This window comes from Myxocyprinus asiaticus, chromosome 7, assembly GCF_019703515.2.
Source record: "Myxocyprinus asiaticus isolate MX2 ecotype Aquarium Trade chromosome 7, UBuf_Myxa_2, whole genome shotgun sequence".
Taxonomy (NCBI): domain Eukaryota; kingdom Metazoa; phylum Chordata; class Actinopteri; order Cypriniformes; family Catostomidae; genus Myxocyprinus; species Myxocyprinus asiaticus.
This window is the reverse complement of record NC_059350.1, coordinates 41,728,412-41,751,703: the sequence shown is the minus strand read 5'-3', so window position 1 is coordinate 41,751,703 and position 23,292 is coordinate 41,728,412. Positions and strand designations below refer to the sequence as shown.

The window sequence follows — 23,292 nt, the reverse complement described above, 5'->3', positions numbered from 1 at the left end:
GAGATGACATCAAACAAGTCCACAAGAACGTATGAACGCAAAAAGAACGGACACTGAGAAACAGCCAGTGAGACAAACATCGGTAAAACGCTTATTTTACATGACATTAAGAGGTGGGTAAATATGGAATTGGATATACCTCAGAAAACAAAGCGAAATATACTTGTGTACGCAAGAATATCTGTTTACTGGCAAATTAGTGCCTCCAGCTAAACTCTGAAGGGAGCTTTGGGGTTGAAGTACTTACCAGTAAATGGTCCTCCTCCGAAGTGACATACTCCACCACGGTTCCTCCACTGTCTACAAGCACCACAGACGTCATGACTCATACCCCAGTCTGCTGACACCTTGTGGCAACCTCCAGAACTGCAATCCGAGAGTGTGACATAAGGCAAATGGGAAAGAAGTGAAAAAGAAGCATCTATGGCAATCACAATTCTTACAACATGTCAAATATTCATAAACTTTCTAAACTTCATGGCCAGAGCCAAAGCTTTTTGACCTGCTCTTACACGCTCTCTCTTTCTGTCTGTCCTGGTCAAACAGGAAACTCAGTCTTGCAACAGCGCACCAAAACAGGAAGCCTGACTGTGAAACACTGACGCCATGGCAATAGCCAAAATACTTTGGTTTGTGAAGCAGCACGACACTCCCAGATTATGAGTCTCTCTCATTACATCTTCATTAAGAGGAGAAAGGAGACACTAGAAGCACCAGCAGGACAGTCTGCCAGCTGAATTATTGAGAGACTTCATTCTCACGATCCAGAGACATAAAGTAACAGAGCAAAGCTATACAGTGGCAACATGAAGATGCTCAAACCAGTGAAAAATTAATACACTGTCGAAAGTCATACATTCTGGAACACATTCACCACTATTTGGCTGCTTTGTTTTCTTTACCAATTACAAAGTGGAAATAAAATGAGTGGCAAATTGTTTTGCATAATAACAGACAGGCCAGCACTCACACGTAAAGGAATAATTCAACCAAACTCATTTTTACTTACTACCTTCCAATGAACTCAAAAAGAGATGTTTAACTTAAAGCAATGTTCCAGTTTCAATACAAGTTAAACTCAATTAACAGAATTTGTGGCATAATGTTGATTTCCACACACACACCAAAATAAAAAAATAAATAAAAAAATATAAAATAAAATAAAAATCGCAGTTACAAGTAAGGCACTTAGCCTAATGGTAGTAAATGGGGCCAGTCCATAAACATGGAAAAAAAAAAACACAATTTTAAAAGTACAGCCACAAGATGTAAACATTATATGCGCTAACATGATTTGTGTGTGATAAAATTGCTTATTCACCGTATCTGTGTAAAGTTATATTCAATTTTACAACTTTGTTGCCATGACAACAAAACCCTGTAATCCAGGTACTGTATATATAACTTTCCACAGATAAGGTGAGCAAGCAATTTTATCATACTAAAATCATATTAACACATAAAATGTTCAAATCTTGTTATACTTTTTAAATGGAGTGTCTTTAAGCATTTATGGACTGGCTCCATTCACATCCATAGGGCCCTATGATTTCCGCGATGCGGCAAAAAACACGAACAGAATCACGGAATCAAGTCATAAAAACAGAATTAACAATAAAATGCTGAATGTCATGGAATTTGACATATTTGGGATAAAAATGAATATATGAATCCAAATATAATCGAATTAAAATCGTGATGTGCTAGAGTGATGATTAAAACAAAATAAGCTGTTATTTAATTAAATAAATATACAGTCTGCATGTGCTGCACACTTAAAAAAAAAAAAAGCTGGCCGTGCATGCAGTGACAATACCGCATTGGTCCCTTTCAAGGCAAAATAGTCTCTGATAAATAGCATCACGTGTGCTCTGTACTCTGATCAGAGCACTCATTAACGAAGAACTTCCGGTTGAGCGAACGCTGGCGTGTCTGTCTGCCGCTGCTCTCCGGTTTCTTTTTGATGTTTTTAGTTACTTTATTTAATGGCCTTTTAAAGAAGCGACCTCAGGAAATGAAGTTTTATGATTCTCTTAAGGATAATGGATTGTTGACTTTTCTATTTTTTATTTTTTTGGAAACTACACTACACCTTCACCCAACCAACTCGCCATTCTCTCTACGCTTTAAACACATCATCCTCTCGTCTGCCTGGATTACATCGGAGTAAACAAACTGCTGTACTCCCCGAACGCCTTCACCTGGACTATTGTGTGCAGTCTCAAATGGGCCACCTGATTCCCTGCCCATCATCCATGTTCAGTGGGCTGGAGCGCACGGAACTGGAATTCAGGTCATGTTGGTGGATCATTGAGGATGCTCTACCTTCTGTTCCCCATCCTGGCCTGCTGGAGTTTTGCTGCTGGCCTTTGCCAGTTTCAGTGGTGAGCTCCCTGCCTGTTTGCAGGCTCATGCTGATATTTTGCTTCTGATATGGTTTTATATTACTCATCCCTGGAATTATGGCATCTGAATTCTTCAGCCCGACTGTCAGCTGGAGTTAACAACTATTGCGTTGCCCCTGGAATTGCACGCCACCCCTGGTATGTCCATCGAGGGTTACGCCAACATCCCGGCAGATTCCCAGCTGACTCCTCTGACAACCACCACATACCCGCCATTTGGTCTTCACGACATTGCCCTCCGACTGGTACAAGGGATTTGAAGCGGAAAGTCATTTTTGATAATCTCAGCAGGCTAAAACACACATCTGTTACTCCAGCAAAAAATGCAGATGTCGCCACCATTAAGATGGTCCACATAAATGCACGATCAAAATCGAACAAGTCTTTTATTTTTGAACTACTTTTTTATATCACGATCATTGGACTGTTTATTCATCACCGAGACCTGGCTGAATCCTAGCGAACAAATTGGCCTGGGGGATCTAACACTGCCAGGCTGTGACTTTTTAAATTCTCCATGGACTTCAGGGCAAGGAGGTGGCATTGCCACTGTTTTTAGAAAATTTTAAATGCAGAATGCTACCTACGGACATGTATTCCAGTTTTGCTGTGTGTGCTTGTATGCTGTCCATCGAAATTTTTCTCCCTCACTGAGTCTTTAAATTTTGTTCGACATGTCACTGGTTCTACCCACAACATGGGTCATACATTAGATCTGGTGTTGTCTTATGGTATCTTTGTATCTAACTTAGAGATCTTAGATATTGGCATCTCTGACCATTATTCAATCATGTTTGAGTCTGTCTCTACTTGTCCTCTCCCTGCTACTTCTCTGTCTTTCCGTCACTCCCGGTCCATTCACTCATCTACTGCCAATCTTTTTTCAGAATTGTATTTATCGCATTTTACTGATGATGTTTCAGATAAAGTCAATACTGAATCACTGGTTGAAGCTTTTAATAAATCTTGTACTTTCACTCTTGATAATGTCGCTCCACTCAAGCCAAGGAGAATTAAGGGCATTTCACAGCCTTGACTAAATGACGTCACCCGCACTCTCAGACAAGAGTGTAGAAAAGTGGAGCGCAAGTGGAAAAGAGACAAGCTTCAGGTCACTTTTGACATCTTAAAGGTGTCTTTAACAAACTATCAAAGAGCAGTGAAAAAAACAAAAGCTAAGTTTTTCTCTGAAGTAATCTCTGATAATGCAAATCGACCAAAGTATTGCTTACTATCCATTCTGTCTTAAACCCTATGAGAGATGCTTTTTTGAACGCTACTCAAGAGACCTGTGATGAATTTTAAACTTTTTTACTCACAAAATCGAGCATATTAAAGGTGCTATTGTACCTTCACAATTTGATCAACCACTAATACATTCCCTGTCCAGCTCCACGACTCAGTCTGAACCAGTTTCATCAGAACAGTTAGCAGATGTATTCTCCAAGATAAAGTGTTCGAGTTACAAGTTGGATATTCTATCTCCGCGCCTTTTTAAAGACGTTTTTAAAACTATTAGTTCCAGTATGACAGCAATAGTTAACAGCTCCTTAGCTAATGGAGTTGTTCCAAGCAGTTTTAAGCATGCAATTTTACAGACTTTGTTAAAAAAAAAAAAAAAGGCCTTCTCTGGATCCGGCAATACACAATACTTATAGGCCAATTGCCTTTTATTTCCAAGATCTTAGAGAGAGTTGTCTATTCGCAGCTTTACTCCTATCTAAATACATTTGACATTTTAGACACATTTCAGTCTGGCTTCAGACCCTTGCACAGCACTGAATCTGCATTGAACAAGTTTACTAATGATATTTTTCTCTCCATGGATTCAGGCTTACATGTTGTCTTAGTCTTATTAGATTTTAGTGCCGTATTCGACACTATCGACCATAACATTCTTCTCAATCATCTCGAGTGTAGGATTGGCATCCAGGGTATGGCCCTCCAGTGGTTTGCCTCCTATCTAAAAGATAGGACGTTTTCTGTAAATGTAGGGAATGTCTCTTCTACATCAGCTCATTTATCCTCCCTCAAACTGCTATAGCTGGTTCAAAATGCAGCAGCTAGACTTTTGACAGGGTCAAGAAAGAGGGATCACATTACCCCTGTATTAGCGTCTCTACACTGGCTTCCCGTAAAATTCAGGGTTGATTTTAAAATTCTGCTTTATGTTTACAAGGCACTATCTGGTCTCGCACCCAAATACATCAGTGATCTTCTCATCCCTTACTCCCCCACCAGAGCACTCAGGTCTTCTCATCAACTTCTGTTGAGGGTTCCTCGTTGACGCTATAGATCTAAGAGTGATTGTGCCTTCTCTGTGGTTGGTCCTAAACTCTGGAATAGTCTCCCTTACCATGTGAGGTCAGCTTCTTCAATAGCCATTTTTAAATCCTCTTTGAAAATGTATTTATATTCTTTAGCATTTTAATAGGACTTTTAATAGGTTAAATTAGGTAAATATTTGATGCAGTTTTTAACTGTATCTATCTTTTTTTTTTTCATTTATGCAACTCAACAGCATCATTCACCATACACTTTCATTGTATAGAAAAGAGCAGCATGAACATTGTGTTAAACTTTTCATTGCATTTTCCACAGAAGAAGTAAATTATATAGGTTTGGAATGACATGAGGGCGATTAAATTATTTAGATTTTTGCACAAACTCTTCCTTTAAACTCACGTGCTGGAACACACAGGGGCGTAGCAGTCATTTTAAAAGTGGGGGGGGGACACAGCTGCCAGTAGGTGGCTCGCACAGACCTAAGACTTACAGTGCAGTATTAATATATTACAGTATATATTAATAAGTCTGATATAACTATTATGTTAACATATACGTATTATTTCCTTTTAATATTTGTAGTATTTTAAAGATTCAAGTATTGCAAAATAATTGTAAAATTTAGCAAAATTTGTTGCAAAAATAAAGGGCATCTTGTGGAGCACTTGCTTCTGTTTCACACATGACAATAAAAGAATGAGCACAAGCTGGTCCTAAATAATTTAATCAATTACAATAATGACAATTGTGCATGTGCACAATTTTATTTTTTACTCTGTGCTTGTGCATTGTGGGATTTAAATGTATCCAAGTGGCTCGAGTGTTTTGACTATGTTCACCAAAATTCGTTCAGATCCATTTAATGATTCAGCAACCATTTCTGATGATGCCAGAAGGTGGTGACAAATGAGTGTCTTGTGTGAAACTAGTTAGTCACTGAATCAACGATCAAAAGAAAATTTGAATCCTTTCAAATTTGTATTTCTACAGCCCTACAAAGTGTAGTGTAGAGTTTTTAAGCATTATAAGAACAAAGCAAATCTATAATTTCCCTACAGTTTGTGAGCTGCTGAGCATGACATTTATCAAAAGACAAGAATAGTCTTATAATAATTATGAGTTTCAATAATGTCCATACGTTTTCATGTATAAAAAAGCATGTCTACATATCTATTCACAGCAGATCTATCTTTTTCCTACAGTTTGTCGACTGCACACAAACATAGAGGTAAAAAACAGGAGCTGATATTAAAAAACGGCTTTACATATTTAACACAGATCTAGTAATATGCTTTAATTGTCAAAAACAACTTATCAAACTATTACCTCACAAACATAATTTAAAAAGCTTAACTAAATAAAGACTCATGCGCTGATATAAACTTAACTTACAATGTGTGCTTTAAAGAAGGATTGTCCTTTGTTTTTTTCTGCAGTGCATTTCACGTAATGCTGCCAATCAAGAACGATATGCCGAAAAATAACTCTCATTTGTTTGTTCCACATCTCTAGATCATTAATTTAGATCAAGATTAATACCAATAAAAAACATGGATAAATGAACATTGTTGAAAGAAACTTTGTAGAAATGAATGGAGCCGCATTGATTTGACTGTCTGACTGACGGCCTATTACGTAAGGGTTGTTTCGGCTCATGAAACTCACCTGTGACTGACTGGATGGTCGCTCAATCAGCCCAAATTAACAAAACGCAAAGAATACTGTATACAAATCCACCATTTGGACCGGTATGGGTTTAGCTTGGAAAAGTGCGGGGGACAAAAATCACCCTTTTAAAGAGTGCGGGGGACGTATCCCCCACGTCTGCTACGCCCCTGGGAACACATTCAGAAAATGTTTTGTTGCTATTACAGTCTAAAAATTCTTCATAGCACCACAGATGTTTGCTTTTCCTTTATTTATCATAGTGCCATAGTGACAGACAGGCCAGCACTCTTAAGATCAGACTGTTAGATTGAAATGTGCCTTGTTAAATTCCCTACCCTATTTCCATAGCAACACAATCCCAAGGTCTGCACAGGGACGAAGTGGGGTGTGGCAACTAAATGTGACACACACACATTTCCTCACTGATGCGTCTGGATCATGTTATCTGCAAATCACAAAATGACAAGTTTCTTTCAGCTTCCCCATAACACCTTTCCTATAACGGCTATTAAAGTAGCCTGATACTTGTCATCCCTTAAGTTCATTAAAGTCACATATATCATTTGACAAAACAATTATAGCACTAACGAACTATAAACTATACAATTTCAGCATACTAAAACACATTCTGATCAACACTTTCTGGCTGAATAGCCTGATGGGTGTACTATTACTCAAGGAGTGCGTTTCAATTCCACACAAGTTACCCTATTAGATGGTATCAAGGAAGTCCAAGTAATTCATCGGTATCCAACCTATTGTTCCTGGTGCCGCTGTGAAATTCCACAGAGTGTTCCCCTTCCATTCCTAGATGCATTCCATTTCCATAGGAAACACTCCAAGACATACCCTCACACAAAGGTGTCCGAACCACTTCATCCATCGTTCCTTGTCCTTCCAAATCTCCACATTCCAACAACATGACTTCTCAAAAGACAGCCAGTTAGACCCAAACACCACCAGGGAAAGAATGAGTAAGTCACAAATGAGAGAGAGAAAAGGTGACCGCGCTGTACACTGTAGAGTTTATGTGTCCTATGACTTCCTCTTTCATTTCTTGTTTTAATTTATGACTTCCAAACCTGTTTCTCTAAGTCTCTTTCACTTCACATTCTATCATTTTCTCTGTCTCTTCTCACATCTGCAGGGTGAGGCAGCGTTAGTAAGTTCGATTCTGTGAGGCAGGATCACATGGTCAGAGCTTTCCGAACAGGGATCACATGACCAGTGTGCACAACGCTGCTTTTGTCTGCAACAGACTCTCCAGTGATGCAACGTCCCACCTTAAAACATACAAGCACACACACACAGCTGATGCCAAAATGTAGTCTCCACCCAACTGTCCTCCAGATGCAACAAATTATTCCTTAATGAGAATTTGCTTGCTTCAGCCTTCTGTAAAAACACATCACTGAATTGACCAAAACCCAGAATTCAGATTCAATTCTTGCTTTAAAGGAACAGTCTTCATTTAAAAACCCTCACATTAGTCCACACCTCTATAATTTTCTTTGTTTCATGGAACACAAAAGGAGATGTTTGGCAGAATATCCAGCTTCCTCTTCCATATAACAAAGGCACACAGTGACTGTCAAATTCCAAAAAAATAAAAAGACAAAAGCACTTTTAATGCACCTCAAAAGTAGGCCTTTTCCATTTGACTTATGCGTTAGTTTCCATTTCAAGTCGTCTGATGCCATATTATAGCTTTGTTTGAGAAACCGACTGATAATTAATTAATAATTCACATTATATTTCACATAATTCACTTTACACATATTCAAACTTGAAGAATCGAGATCAGTTACAAGATGATTTGTACGTTACAACCAATGGTGTTTGGCATTGCTGACGTCAAACCTGGCACGATGCATCTTGATGCACCAAGTTTGATGAGATTAGAGAGCTAGGATGCAAGATTTTCAGTGGCTTCACAAAAGCTATCAAACAGCTTTGGAAGATGTGCAATAGAGCACACAAGTCAGGTTGCGTTTTTTTAATGTTTTTTATGGTGCTTTTTAAACATTTTGGAGCTTGACAGCCATTCTCTTTCATTGTATGGGAAAATGCAGTGTAAACTAAGGCTGGGTGATATGTAAGAAATATTGTTACGATATTTTTATTGAGAAATATTGAGATAGCACTAGGCCCAAGTAATACAAATAAACAGGATTAAAAATATATATACAGTTGAAGTCAGAAGTTCACATACACTTATGCCTCCTACACACTACACGACTTTCAAAGACATCGGGTTGTGGCATCGTTCATATTACACAACTGTATGTCTTTGGGTTTTCAAATTACACGAGGAATCGGTGACAGGGGTGAACACATTACACTATTGACGAATCCCCAACAACTCTGCCTGGACTCCAAATTACGTTTCACAACAGAGTACACGCGAGAAGTGATACGAGAAACGAAAACAAATGCATGATCATATGTTATGCATTTCAGAATATGATGTGTATGTTTTTAATCGCCTTTACATAATGTGTAAAGGCATCATATATTTTATTGGTTACAATATGAAAAAGCACCTCCTACTGAAAAATCTACCTATTTGCATACCTGACTGTCCAAGAGAACTGGCAATTTCTCTCCAGCTCTTCTCTTTCTCCACCCGGTTGTGGTACAGTTCAGAGGAAACATCAAATTGGCACTGGTGCTCCTGCCAATGTTCCACACATTTTTCCTCCATTTCTTCAGACCAATGAGACTCTTGATACCGTAGCCATGCTAGTTGATGTTCTGTTGCAGGTACATCAGGACTCCTCCCACTGAAACTTCCCGTTCCCTGTTTCTTGCTCTCTCATTGGCTGTAGGTCAACGCTGCAGTTGTATTCAGTCAAAACACATTTCAAATTGCACGATTTGGATACGCAGACAGGGCCAGATATTTAACAAGCTAGATATCTCGCTGACATCGGTGACGAGTCGGCACTTCTCTCAGATCATGTCTTTGATCATTTACACATTGCATTCGTCGCTCACAGGAGCGAGCTCTGATTTGCCTATGATTTCGGACTTTTGTCGGCAATCTCCACAAAACTGTCTGCGAGTGAAAATCGAGCCTAAAATCGTGTAGTGTAAACTCGGCATTAGGCTGAAGACATTAAAACTCATTTTTTTAACCAACCCACAGATTTAATATTAGCAAACTATAGTTTTGGTAAGTCGTTTAGGACATCTACTTTGTGTATGACAAGTAATTTTTCCAACAATTTTTTTACAGACAGATTACCGATGTGGTGGCCGATATAGTTATTTTTGAGCTGGAATGAAAACAGACCTTTTCTATGTGGATTGTGCACCGATTTTGCACCGATAGGACTATGCAAAGGTACTCAGAATGCTTTCTTAAACAAATATTTTTATCAAAGAATATTTGACATTATTATTATACATTGTCAACAAATTCTAGAAATGAACACTGAGAAAATAAAGAATACAAATAAAATATATAGCTAAATAAACATCAGTACTGTTTGTTCAGTATCAGTCAGTTGCTGACCATTTAAATAAATAATAAAATTAAAATTATAGCTAAATAAAAATCAGTACTGTATGTTTAGTATCAGTCAATTGCTGACCATAAAAATAAAGAATAAATATAAATAAAATAAATATCTAAATAAACATCAGTAGTACTGTTTAGTATCAGTCAAATTCTGAATATTTTAATACTGCCAGTCAATTAGGGGCAGGTTGTAAAACAAGAAGCATTTACACCTGCCGAGACAAGAGATAAACGGCGGCAGCGGTGCTATACCATATTCTGCTATACAAGTTGAGGGGAAACTTTCAACGGTGGAAAACCAGACTTTTAAATATTACATTTTGTAAATGCAACGACTGGAATTGTTCGGTTGAAGGGCGTACCAAACTGTGAATCCTGAACAAAACAGTTTGGTGAATACATGTTTCACATTAGCTTCCACTCAGCTGACAACAAATGAAAGTAGCTACATGGTTAGCTAGTTAGCTATAAGCTCATTGTCACGGAGAGCAAAAGATGGACTTTATTTACTTTCCAGCATTGCATCTCATCAATTAGGTAACAACATAGTGTGAAGTCAACACTCAACAGACACAATCCACCACGCACCGCTGTCTGCTGAGCTGCATAAGACCTCAGAAGAAAAACTGTAGACCTCCACAAGTCTGGTTCATCCTTGGGAGCAATTTCCAAATGCCTGAAGGTACCACGTTCATCTGTACAAACAATAGTACGCAAGTATAAACACCATGGGACCAAGCAGCCATCATAACGCTCAGGAAGGAGATGCATTCTACCTCCTAGAGATGAATGTAGTTTGGTGCAAAAAGTGCAAATCAATTCCAGAACAACAGCAAAGGACCTTGTGAAGATGCTGGAGGAAACAGGTAGACAAGTATCTATATCCACAGTAAGACGAGTCCTATATCGATATAACCTGAAAGGCTGCTCAGCAAGGAAGAAGCCACTGCTCCAAAACTGCCATAAAAAAGCCAGACTACAGTTTGCATGTGCACATAGGGACAAAGATCTTAGATTTTGGAGAAATGTCCTCTGGTCTAATGAAACAAAAATGTAACTGTTTGGCCATAATGACCATCGTTATGTTTGGAGGAAAAAGGGTGAGGCTTGCAAGTTGAAGAATACCATCCCAATGGTGAAGCATAGGGGTGGCAGCATCATGTTGTGGGGGTGCTTTGCTGCAGGAGGGACTGGTGCACTTCACAAAATAGATGGCATCATAAGGAAGGAAAATTATGTGGATATATTGAAGCAAAACCTCAAGACTTCAGCCAGCAAGTTAAAGCTTGGTCACAAATGGGTCTTCCAAATGGACAATGACCCCAAGCATATGTTTTCTACAATTAAATGTCAGGAATTGTGAAAAACTGAGTTTAAATGTATTTGGCTAAGGCAGTGTTTCCCAACCTTTTTTCTACCACGGCACACTTTTTACGACTAAAACATTCTATGGCACATCACTATCCCACATAGACTAACCATCGTCAACATTTTTTCCTTTTTAAGAACTTGTCCATAGTTAGGCTACGCTGTGTGGTCACAGGTGGCAAGAGCACTAAATTGGTAATACAAAAAAAAAAAAAAAAACTAATTTGCTTCTTTTCTAATTTGTAGATTTGTTCTTGCAATGCCACAACATATTACAGGGATGCAAACTCATAAGGGGCGAAAAAGGTAAGACAATCACTGGTCCACAAAAATGTTTCTGGGGACATTTTTTTTTTTTAAAGAACAAGCTAAAAAGCACCAATTCCAACTATTTGAGTGATTCAAGTTTATTCAAGTTTACAACTGTGAAGAAATAGCTGTAAAATAAAGAGTATTTTGGTGAGGCTTGCATCTGTTTCACAAATTTGTTTACTTTTATTAACTGATTAGTTCAGTGACCCCTTCTGGAATTGTGACTAGGTGGCGACAAATGAGCGTCTTATGTGCTATGAGTCACTGAATCATTTTGAGTCGTTCATGACCGAAATCTACCAAGAGACTATATAGTGTTTAAGTATTAAAAGAACAAAGCAGATCTATAGTCTTCCATCAGTCTGAGCATTATTTTTCATCCAAAAAGACAACAATAATAGTGAGTTTCAATAACGCCCTTACCTTCTCCTTTATTAAAACGTGCATGGCTACAAATCTACTGACTTCAGTATAAGAATTATAAACACAAAGCAGATCTACGGAATAATTTTCCTACAGTATTGAAACTGCTGAGCATGGCTTTTATCAGAAAATACCACAATAACAGACAAATAATAATAATTTTGAGTTTCAATAATATTCTTTCATCGTTGTAAAGCGCATTTCACATGAGTTGAGTCGAGGCGTCAACGCTCCATTCAACACCAGCGTCAAGTGCCGCATTGCCCTCCACATGACAAGAGTTGCAGAAAGTGTCACAGAGGGGCGATTTTAAGAGTTTGCCAAGTAAAAAAGCGGGAGCTCTGCAAAATCAGGCCCGGTTCCAGATCAAAATCACTGAGGGTGCTTCTGAAAATAGTAGGGGTGCTCTGTATAAAGTGGAGATGTATCATAATTACAAATATTTTAACAGATTAAATCATGTTTAAATGCTACTTAAACAACGTAAAGAAAAGTTTGTTTTTTGAATGTACAAAACATTTATTGCTTCAGGGTTTTTTTCCCCATGATCTGATGGTGAAAATGACAGCAAAATTCTGCGCCTGCAGATTAGGACATACTGATTTGGAAAATCACACACGTTTATAAGTTTTGATGCAGCATTTTGTGCATTCACAAAATGCAAGAATGTTTGTGTGTTTGCTGGTATTTGCTTGCCAATTTACAGTATTAGTCTTACATATTCAACTGAGCAGGGGTGTACAATTATTTTGGTACAGGGGCCACATCAGCTGTTAAGTAGAACATGGAACAGAGATGATAAAAAGTTCTGCAGTTTTATCTTTTAAGCCCAGACATGCACTCAATTAATGATGCACAATTTTCTGAAGTGTATACTGATGGGACCATTCTGCGATTGCTAGATGTTTTGCTGCTATACCATATATATCATGTATTAGTAAAACTGAATAAAGGCTGATTAAAATTATTAATTGATTATTTTACCATACTTCAATGCAGTGGTAATTTAGTATTCAATTTAACACTCTATATCAGGAGTCTGGTTTAAAAGTAAAATAAAATATTCTGGAAAGAGATTCTAAAAGCTTATTTTAATGTTGGCCGCAAAGTGGACCCGTTTACTTGTTTTATTCTCAGATCATTGTCAACCTGTTTACATGCTCATGGGTCATGATGTGGGTCTTGTCAATGTTTGGCACCCCATTCAGCACACTACTGAATAAAACAGGCTGCATGACACTGATAAATGATTACTACCAGTGTAACATTCACATACAGGTGTGAGGGACTTCAGCATTTTACAAATAACACAAAGAATAAATATATTCCTCTCTCACTTGGTTTTACTCGTGTGTCCCCTCCATGCACTATTGAGCACTAAGTTGTTGTTTGTTTGTTTTTTGCGGAGAGAAAGCACGTGCACTCGCATGTATGGTTGCCAGATTGCATAAATTAAGTATGACATAAGGCGAAATATTTCCAATCCGTGCAAGTATAAATCTCTGATTGGGGTGTTGCACATATTATCTGGCAACCCTGAGCATATTAAAAGCTTGTGGATGCGCGATAGGTCCAAAAGCCAGATAAATGAAAGATCTAATAAAAAACGTTCCTGATAAATCGACCCGTGGGCAGTAGTTTGCTCTGGTCTGCAATTGAGGGTGAATTTTTCCGAAAGGTGAGGAGTTTGGATCCCTGAAATTATAATTTTTTTTTAATGCATTTATTTATTTTGTGGAATTTGATAATTTTCCACAGCACACCTGACAATCTTTCACGGCACACTAGTGTGCCGCAGCACAGTGGTTGGGAAACACTGGGCTAAGGTGTATGTAAACTTCTGACTTCAACTGTATAAAAAAAAAATATATATATATATGTTTTTTTTTGTCTCTTGCAGACTGCAAGTTCTTGTGTAGGTCTGCGACAAGCAGTCCCTCGGAAAGGGTTTTTTAGCTGGTCACATAGGTACTCCATTACAAAATGCTTTAACCTTTGAGAAGGTAAATATGCTCGTTTCCTTTTTAGAAACCGGTGTTAGATGTCGCAAAAAAGGTTCTGTTTTTGGCTATACTTTATCTAATAATAAGACGTCGTTGAATAGCGGTTTAATTAAATGGACTGCAAATTAAAAACGTTTCTTTATCGAGTGAATAATGAAAATAAGTTGGTGTCACAAATCAATGTGTTTTGAATAACTTTTGTATAACATTTTTCAAAAAGGCAGATGTTTCATTAATCTAATTATTTTTGCCTCAATGACATTTCATTATAATGTGTTTTCCCGACAGGCTGTATTTCCTTAATTATGACATTTCTAATATATGTGCTGTTTTTATCTAGTTGCTAACCATATGTGTTACAATTAATTTCTGAGTCTAGAGAGTAGGTAATAACTGCTATAATTACTAGGGGTGTAACGATTCACTCATCTCACGATTCGGTTCACGATTTTTTAAACTAAGCCTTAAAGGTCCACTCAGTAATTTTTTAATTCTAAAGAAATTAATTTATATTTTGAAACATACGTATAAAATCGTAAGCACTCGCACGAGATGAAGACTCAAGTAATATCAGTAACCTTATAAGAGCTCTTTTTTTCTACATGGAGAGGGTTCTCTCATGGGGGCTGCCATGTTAGAATCACATGACCAGCCGAATACTACTCGCTTAATCTCAGTAACCACCCTGTTATTAGATCCTTTCACTCAGGGGTTAAATGAATCATGACTGGCTGTGAATTGTGAATTTCTACAATGGCATCGATTACTGAAAACTATTGCTTTTGAATACTGCTGCATCCGAGCCGCTAGGTGTCAGTGTAAGTCCAAGATGACATATTCAAAAAATTACTGACTGCAACTTTAATCAAGAAAAGTTAAGATTGAATTTGTATTATTATTATTACTTTAAAGATATGCAAAACAGTTTCTTTCCTTTAGAATTTAGCTTACTGTTCTTAAAAGTGCTAAATGATCCATCAGAGATGTAGCCTACTGGGACTAAAAATCACCCCAGAACTGGGCAATGGTGACACCAAATGGAAATATTAGCTAATAATTCTGCTTACTGAAAATAAATTATTTTAGATACATAATGCTACTTACACACTGTCACTGATATACATTTAAAATATTTTAAATTAAAACATAATTTTTCTAATATAATATTGTCTCTGATAACATCTAAATATTCTTTTCAATAGCATTACTATACATAATATTCATCTTTATATTAGTAGATTAATATGGCACTATCATTAAACCTCTGTAAACTAAAATATTTCTCATGCAATCAGAGCAGATGACTCTTGTGCTTCAAACAAACATTCAATCCCTTGCGCTGAAAAGACGCATCTCTCTCCCGCTGCTGGTTTCTAGGGATGCACAATATATCGACAGCTGATAAATTATTGGCCGATAACTGGGAAAATCTAAATATTATTACTGCCCCATGGAATGACTGCCGATATTTTCACCGATAATTTGTTACGGTTTATTTGCTTGCGGCTGATAACCTCTAACTGCCCGAGGCATCTTTCCTTCAGACAGGGGACTCGGGCAGTCTCAAGCGACAGTGTGCGTTCGCACACACAACGTTTCTGTGTGAGCCAAAGACAGGCTCATGTCCCTCTTTGAGGATTATTTCAACATCTCTGCACTTTGTTACGTTGTTTTGGGGCTGCTTTTAGTCATCTAAGTAACAACATGTCAATTCCCATATTCTGTTAATTTCATGGGGCAATAAACGAAAACATGACAAAAACATGTATGCATGTTACTTGGGGGCAATCATTTATAATATAATAATAATAAATAATACGTTTAATTTATATAGCGGCTTTCCAAAGCTCAAGGACACTTTACAATAATAACACAATAATACACAAAGAACAGCCACAAAAACACAGTTCAGATAGTACAGTCATTGAGAGTGAATACATAACACATTAAGATAAAAAACACTGGGAAAACAAAAAAGTTTTAAATTGAGATTTAAACTCAGAGATAGAAGATATGCTGCGAAGAGTCATGGGGAGTGAATTCCATATATTGGGTACTACTACGCTGAATGACCTGCCACCCATAGTAGAGAGGCGAGATCTAGGGACAGAAAGGAGTCCAGACCCAGAAGACCTAAGCGAGCGGATCGGGTTTTAGGGGAGAAGCAATTCACTAAGATAGTGAGGTGCCAGACTATGAAGTAATTTAAATGTAAGCAGGATTAGTTTATATTTAATGCAAAACAAAACTGGTAACCAGTGAAGTTCAAACAGGAATGGAGTAATATGAGCTGAGTGCTTGGTATGTGTAAGAATTCTAGCAGCAGAATTTTTAATATATTGCAACCTAGCAATAGAGTTAGCAGGTAAACCAATGAAGAGGGCATTGCAATAGTCAAGACGTGACGATATAAATGAATGAACCAGTGTTTCGGCATCTTTGAGACTGATAAAGAGATGAAGGTGAAGGTGAAAGAAGGCAATTTTAGATACAGATTTAATATGAGCTTCAAAAGTGAGGGAGGGATCAAAGATGATGCCTAAATTTTTTACATTATTGGACGGTTTGATTAAAGTGCCATCAATATCACAACCAAAGTCATAAGGAATTTTTTTCGTAAGTGTTGGTGTTCCAATAATAATGATCTCAGTTTTATCCATGTTCAATTTTAGGAAGTTGGAGTTAAGCCATTTTTTTTGGAGAGTGGTAGCAGATCTACAAGCTGTACATATTTGAATGTTGTCAGGATAACAGTGGTAACTGGAACCATGGCAGTATATATATAATGAATAGTAGAGGTCCAAGAACTGATCCCTGAGGGACACCTAATTTCAGGGAAACAGTAGGTGACTGATAATTTTGCATTGAAATGTAAAACTGTCTATCCGTGAGATATGAAGAAAGCCAGGAGAGAGCAGCACCAGTGACACCAACATCCGAGAGGTGGGAGAGTAGTTGTTCATGGCAAATAGTATCAAAAGCAGAACTAAGAACAAGTAATAGAAGAATGGAGAGAGGCCCAGAGTCACCAGTGAGTAGTAGGTCATTGACAACCCTTACAAGGGCGGTTTCAGTACTGTGAAGTGGGCGAAAGCCAGGTTGAAAGGGGTCAAAAAGATCATTTTGAACAAGGAAAGATTGTAATTGGGGGGCAACAACTCTTTCCAATATTTTTGAAATGAATGGTAAGTTAGAGATAGGGCAAAAATTAGAAAGAACAGTAGGGGCCAAGTTAGGTTTTTTAAGTACTGGAGTTACTGCCAAAGTTTTAATTGGTAAAGGGAGAGAAGCAGAAGCTAGAGATCTGTTTATGAAATGTGAGATAGGTGCGGAGGTGACAGAATGACAGAGTTTGAGGAGGGATGTGGGAGCAGGATCAAGTCGGCAAGATGAAGAATTGGACTTCAGTATTAAGTCACTGATAGAGGAGGGGTTTGTAGGAGTAAAACTAGACAAATATTGACAAGAGTGGTCTGGCATAAAACTAAAATCTGAAGCCTCATCTATAAAGCACTGGGGGACAGCATTCAACTTTTCCTGGAAATAATTCAGGAAAGAACATCAAAGCTCATTAGATGCATGGACATCATGAGCTGGAGGTTGGGTGAGCTTATTTATCATGTCAAACAAAACCTTGGGCCTATTGCTTGCTTTATTGATAATTGTAGAAACATAGTTAGACCGTGCAGAGTTCAGAGCAATTTTGTATGCGTTGAGGTGTTCAATGAGAGCTAGATGGTGAACAGTAAGACCTGTTTTCCTATAAAGCCTCTCAAGCTGTCTACCAGTGACTTTTAAGGCCCGGATTTCAGGTGTATACCAGGGAGAAGTGTGGGAGGAGGGAACAGACCTAGTCTTAATAGGAACATGCTCATGCAAAATTTCTGAAATAACAGAGTGGTACTTAGAAAGTATTTAGAAGTATTTTCGCATATTACTTATGACACGAACAAAATGTGGGAAATAGCACATCATTACTTACAGCACAGCATTGTGATTAAAGCAAGCCCAAACACAACCTAACACAGTAGATATAGAAATAATGCTCACAGAGTGACTCAAGATGGCTAAAAACACTAGTTTGTGAGTGAAACGAATGTGCTTATTGTATTTTACAAGTTGTTACTTTTCTAATGTTATGACTCATTACTATTAGATCTGTATGATCTTTCCTATTCCCATTGTGATTGTGGTGTTCACATTTAATAAGTTATTGAGTGGAACTGTCACAGATGAGTGCTGTAACAGGCGTCTGTGAATGAGACGCGCATAAACACAATGTAAGCACACACACAATCACACAAACCACCGCAGAGATTACGGTTTGCATTGTCTGTTTTGTTGTTTAATGTTCGTTACATGCTGTTGATTTATCACCTCATTTTGGTTAAATGCATTATTACAGCTGTTACAAATTCATTATTCTCTATCTGTGAGCGAGTCATCAGGATAACCATAAACACTCATATAAATTGCCACCATACAATTTATGACTGTCTTGTCATTTGTCATTCAAATCTGCATTCATCTGTAATATAGGCACATTTTTGGTTCATGTTACATCCGCCGAACCTTAAATAGCAGCAAGTCTAAATTCCAAGCTTTTAAATGACACCTAATGAATAAGCTAGTAGGGCTGGGCTATAGTATATTCACAATATTATTAATTTGGCTGACGGTATAAAATTAAGCAATATGAATATCGTGATGATTTTAATGTGCTTTTTATTTGGCCATTAAGTTTCATAAAAAGCACATCAGCAGACAAATTTTACTTAATTTTACGTAATCCTTCTGGGCAGCACAATTAACCAAAATAACACCAAAATGGTGTTATATCTAGAAGGGATTTCTCACGCACATGCATTCTGTTAAGATATATTCGCCAGTGCTTTTTTGCTCACATCTTAGCGCATTAATAATGGAAAGCATTAGAAACTTCAGGAATATCAATATATAACATTAATAGTATTATTATCATTTTCATAGAGTAACTATTTGCACTAGGTGTAAATACCTGCAACATAGTGCAAATATTTGCACTGAAATAGTCTGGTGGAAACAAACGAATAAAGACAAACTGCTCCTTGAGTGTCTATGCAATGGCTTAGTGCAGGGCTGTTCAACTACTTTCTTGCAGGGGCCAGATTATCCAGATGAAAACTTGGCGAGAGCCACATTTTTTTCCGTATTTATCTTTCCGGCTAACACTTTCACCGCAAGTAACGTTATCTAAAAAACACCCTTAAAGGAATAGTTCACCCAAAAATGAACATTTGCTGATAATTTACTCACCCTCAGGCCATCCAAGATGTATCTGAGTTTCTTTCTTCATCAAAACAGAATTTAAGATTTTTAGGATTTAATTTCAGGCCTCCTCCTTTGAACAATGCAAGTGAATGTACTCCATTTTTTGACAGTTCAAATGCATATTTAGGGTGCATCAAAATAATCCACACGACTCCAGTCGACAAATAAAGCTCTTCTGAACCCAAACGATTGATTATTTTTAGAAACAAAACAATACTTATATACTTTTTAACTATAAATGTTCGCTTCTGTACATCTCTGTGACACGCACTCATGAGAGGGATGAGGTAAGATCGTTGGTAAGGTCACACGTCACTTGGAGGAGGAGGAGACAGGAAGCGTGTCATTGTTTACAAGAGAAACTTGCACAGACCACAGACAAACACATATGGGAAACAAATCATGCACTCTTACAATCATCTACAATGTATTACAATATAAACACTATAAAGTAAACATTATCATAGGCTAATAAATACGGTATGTGCAGTAATTACATCAACAGTAGTAGTCTCTTGGCACAACAAACTCCACGCAGATTGTTTTTATTTCACCTCTGGAGGCCGCTGAATCTGATACTGTACAACCCTCCAGCGCAGGAAAAGGAGGAATCATTTTTTTTTTAAACTATTGGCATTGATTTTTGCTGATAACCAATAGCTCCAAAAAGCAACTATCGATGCCGATATATCGGTAAAATTGATATTTTGGTTGACCTCTAGTGATTTTTAACACACTAGGCCTATATTTTACAAACAAAAAACATGATAGAAAACAAATCTAAATCTTGCTTTTAGAGAATATATCTTGAATAAGTATATTTTTTTATTTACTGCACTTGCAGAAGTATAACTAAGTGAAACATATCCTTATATTTAAGTTACATTCTCTTAAAGCAAGTCTAAATATCTTATATGTTGCTTCTCAAATAAATGTATTTTTATACTATTTTAAATGGAAAATGAGACAAAAACACTTGATAACAATAGGATTTTTTTGCAGTGAATTTCTTTACTGAATTAAACTTATACAAAAGAAAATTCCCTTTAATTCAGTGAATGTCATTTAGAGGTATTTTTAAAAGATGATTTTGTCCTCTTTATTGTTAGTAAGCACGTTTAATACAACCTTTTGAGTCAGGGCACAAGCTGAATAATCGGTTAAGAGCTAACGATTAATTGTTGCAATAATCGCAGAATAATCGTTCCAATAATCGTTAGATTAATCAATTACCAAAATAATCGTTAGTTGCAGCCCTATTACGCTCCACCCTCATCTAACTCTCTCGTCCTTTGACCTGTGCATGCATGCGCTTTTCTCAATAAACCTCATCTTTCTCCTGCCAAAAGCAACATTTATTGTCGTCATCATACGCTCCTCTGACACTACTGTGAGATCCCAGACTTGTAAACTTAATTCCTAATGGAGCGAATCTGTGTCGTTTAAGGTACTTTCAGGTCCGGCACTTTTACAGACCTTATCTTTACGAATCAGTAACTGCTGATAGGCAGATCAAAGTCCCCTACAAGCCTCTGTTGTTGACTTTAGCACTTTACTTTCTTTGTATTCTAAATGAAAGGACCAGAGGCCTAGTTAGTTCGATTTCATGCCATACCAAGGGAATTGATCAAACCCAAGTCTGTGACATGATTTCAACACAAAGCACTAATGCCCTCCACATAAGAACTGATCAGAGGTGCAGATTTGATGAAACACAACTATTATGGTGCTGTTGTACCTAACCTTAAATACATAAAGATCCTCAGAATGTCAGCAAACACTGACATTCCCTATAATAGTGCATGCAAAATACATTTACACCAGTACCCAACGTGATTTGGCTGGTTGCAACAAACCTCTTAAGTTAAGAAAACAGGGATGTTTTGAAGTTGCAAGAAAACCCTTTGTTATAAGTGTTTTCTTGCAACTTCAAAACATCCCTGTTAAACATCTCACTTCCGAACAACTTCACAAGTAATGGTTTCTTGCAACTGAGCACCGATCCTCTTGACACTGTAATCTCTCCTAATTATTAATGGGCGTAACAGTATAAACACTGGAGGAAATAAACACACCAACGTTAATAGTACCTTTTCTAAAAGGGAACCCACCCTTTAGAGCCCACTACTTTAAGAGAAATAAAAACAGCTATACTCAAGCATAAACGTTGAGTATGCGTTTTAAATTCCTTGAATTTAATTAAAAATCTAGTAACAGACAGTGAGAAAGAAAGAGAGAACTGAACAGAAATGTGAATATGGTTGTAGTTGTCAACCCTCTGCTAGCATTTAGCTGAACCCGCTAGCACATTAGAAGCAGGAAAACTAATTACACACGAAATACAATTCAAACCTAAGCTGACAGAAAAACAGAATCCCTCTTTTAATAATCATGCAAAATTATTTAAAAGCCTCATACAACGGCAGTTTCTTGTGAGCTTCCCAACAAGCTAAGCTAGCTAAAGACCGCACAAATACTGCTAATGTGCCATGAAGGAGATGGGAAAACGTTAAAGTAGATTTCTTACCTTGAAATGCTTATCCTCCAGATGAAACCTGCACGTAATGCTTCTTAAGTTTACACACATATAAGAGAGTTTAGTGGTTGTAGTTGGTGAGACCCCGTCAGACTGTGGCTGCTAGCAGCTAGCACACCTGATCAGATCATCACATATACGCAAACAAGCACACTATCACGGATCTGAACGGAACACTGATCACTCACACACACACACAGAACTACACTCAGTGATGTTACGAGCCTCAAACACAGACCACCAGCCCAAGTACAATTAGCCCCTTCTAATGGCCGAACAGAAACAGACACGGAGGGGTTGTGTTTGCAGTATCCAGGACAGAGGCATGATTCAATGTAGTAGGGGCTGAGTGACACACACACAAACACACACACACACACACACACACACACACACAGAGAGAGAGAGAGAGAGAGAGAGAGAGAGAGAGAGAGAGAGAGAGAGAGAGAGAGAGAGAGAGAGAGAGAGAGAGAGAGAGGCAAGTACAGCTAACGAAAATTCATAATAGGAGATTCAATCAGACCATATTAAACTTGTATTAACAACAGCATGGTCGTGTATGGAGAGAAATTCAGAAAAATATACGTTGGGTTCATTGTTTGTTTGTCACCTTTAACTATGTTCGGGTTTATTTGCATAATTTCTCAATGTATAGCAAGAAAATATGTGTGTTCATACAGAACACAATAGTGAAATTCACTGGTCTTTATTCATACGTATTACTGCTCTCTATTGTTTGACTTATGAAATAACGCCCTCCTGTGGTCCTAATACAAAAACTTTATGAATTTGCAGTAATTGGGTTGTAGGAGGACCTACATGATTCTCTTGTAGTAAGACGGTGAATCCATATTATTTCACAAGGAAAAAGAAACTATTAGAATAAATTATATTTTCCTTAATCTTCTGAAATAAAAGAATTAATTGTACTATAAAAAACATACTTTAATTTCAGAACGCAAAACGTCCTCCCTAGTGCAAAAAGAGAATGATTAAAAACTATAAATTAAGCTTTGCAGTGTGAAGGCTGCCTATGATAAATATGTAGTTATGTCATTACTCAAACATAATCACAATAACAATATTGACAAGAAAATGAGAAAATGACTCAATGATCTGGATTTATTTCTTTGTTCTTTATTTTACTGATGAATGTTGCTACCTGAAGTCTACATGTAGGCCTATTGCTTTAATTTATTTGAAAAACAGAGTTTAATTTATTTGAGCAGCCCCATAACCTGGTCCATCTTCGGTCTCTGGGCCCTGACACGACTGTGACGCTGTGATGGTCTTCGGTCTCATGCACAGCTGTGCCAAAAACATCTTTTTGTCTTATTATTATACCGTTTCTATCAAAATACTATTTTCACCAAAAGGTAACCAGTAATCTGATTTATAAACATACCAAACATACTAAATCTATAACAAGAAGACTTATCTGAAAACAAATCATGCACC

At 37.4% G+C, this 23,292-nt stretch overlaps 1 protein-coding gene across 9 annotated transcripts in view; it reads right to left on the bottom strand.

Annotated features, from left to right (window-relative positions):
- The window catches only part of LOC127443395 (ETS-related transcription factor Elf-2-like), a 39,470-nt gene extending 17,304 nt beyond the window's left edge, over positions 1-22,166 (bottom strand). Inside the window, exons 1-4 of one of the 9 annotated variants that reach the window (XM_051701955.1) lie at positions 21,826-22,166; positions 7,067-7,642; positions 6,695-6,804; positions 248-366 (exon numbers count right to left, since the gene is read on the bottom strand). In XM_051701955.1, coding sequence (XP_051557915.1) covers positions 248-322 — 75 coding nt within the window. In that variant the 5' untranslated portion in view covers positions 323-366; positions 6,695-6,804; positions 7,067-7,642; positions 21,826-22,166. Of the gene's footprint in view, positions 1-247; positions 367-512; positions 1,273-6,694; positions 7,045-7,066; positions 7,643-8,933; positions 9,195-21,825 lie in introns of those variants that run through there. The other 8 variants (XM_051701950.1, XM_051701957.1, XM_051701952.1 and 5 more) reach the window with 8 other exon arrangements.
- Between the last annotated feature and the right edge of the window lie 1,126 nt (positions 22,167-23,292).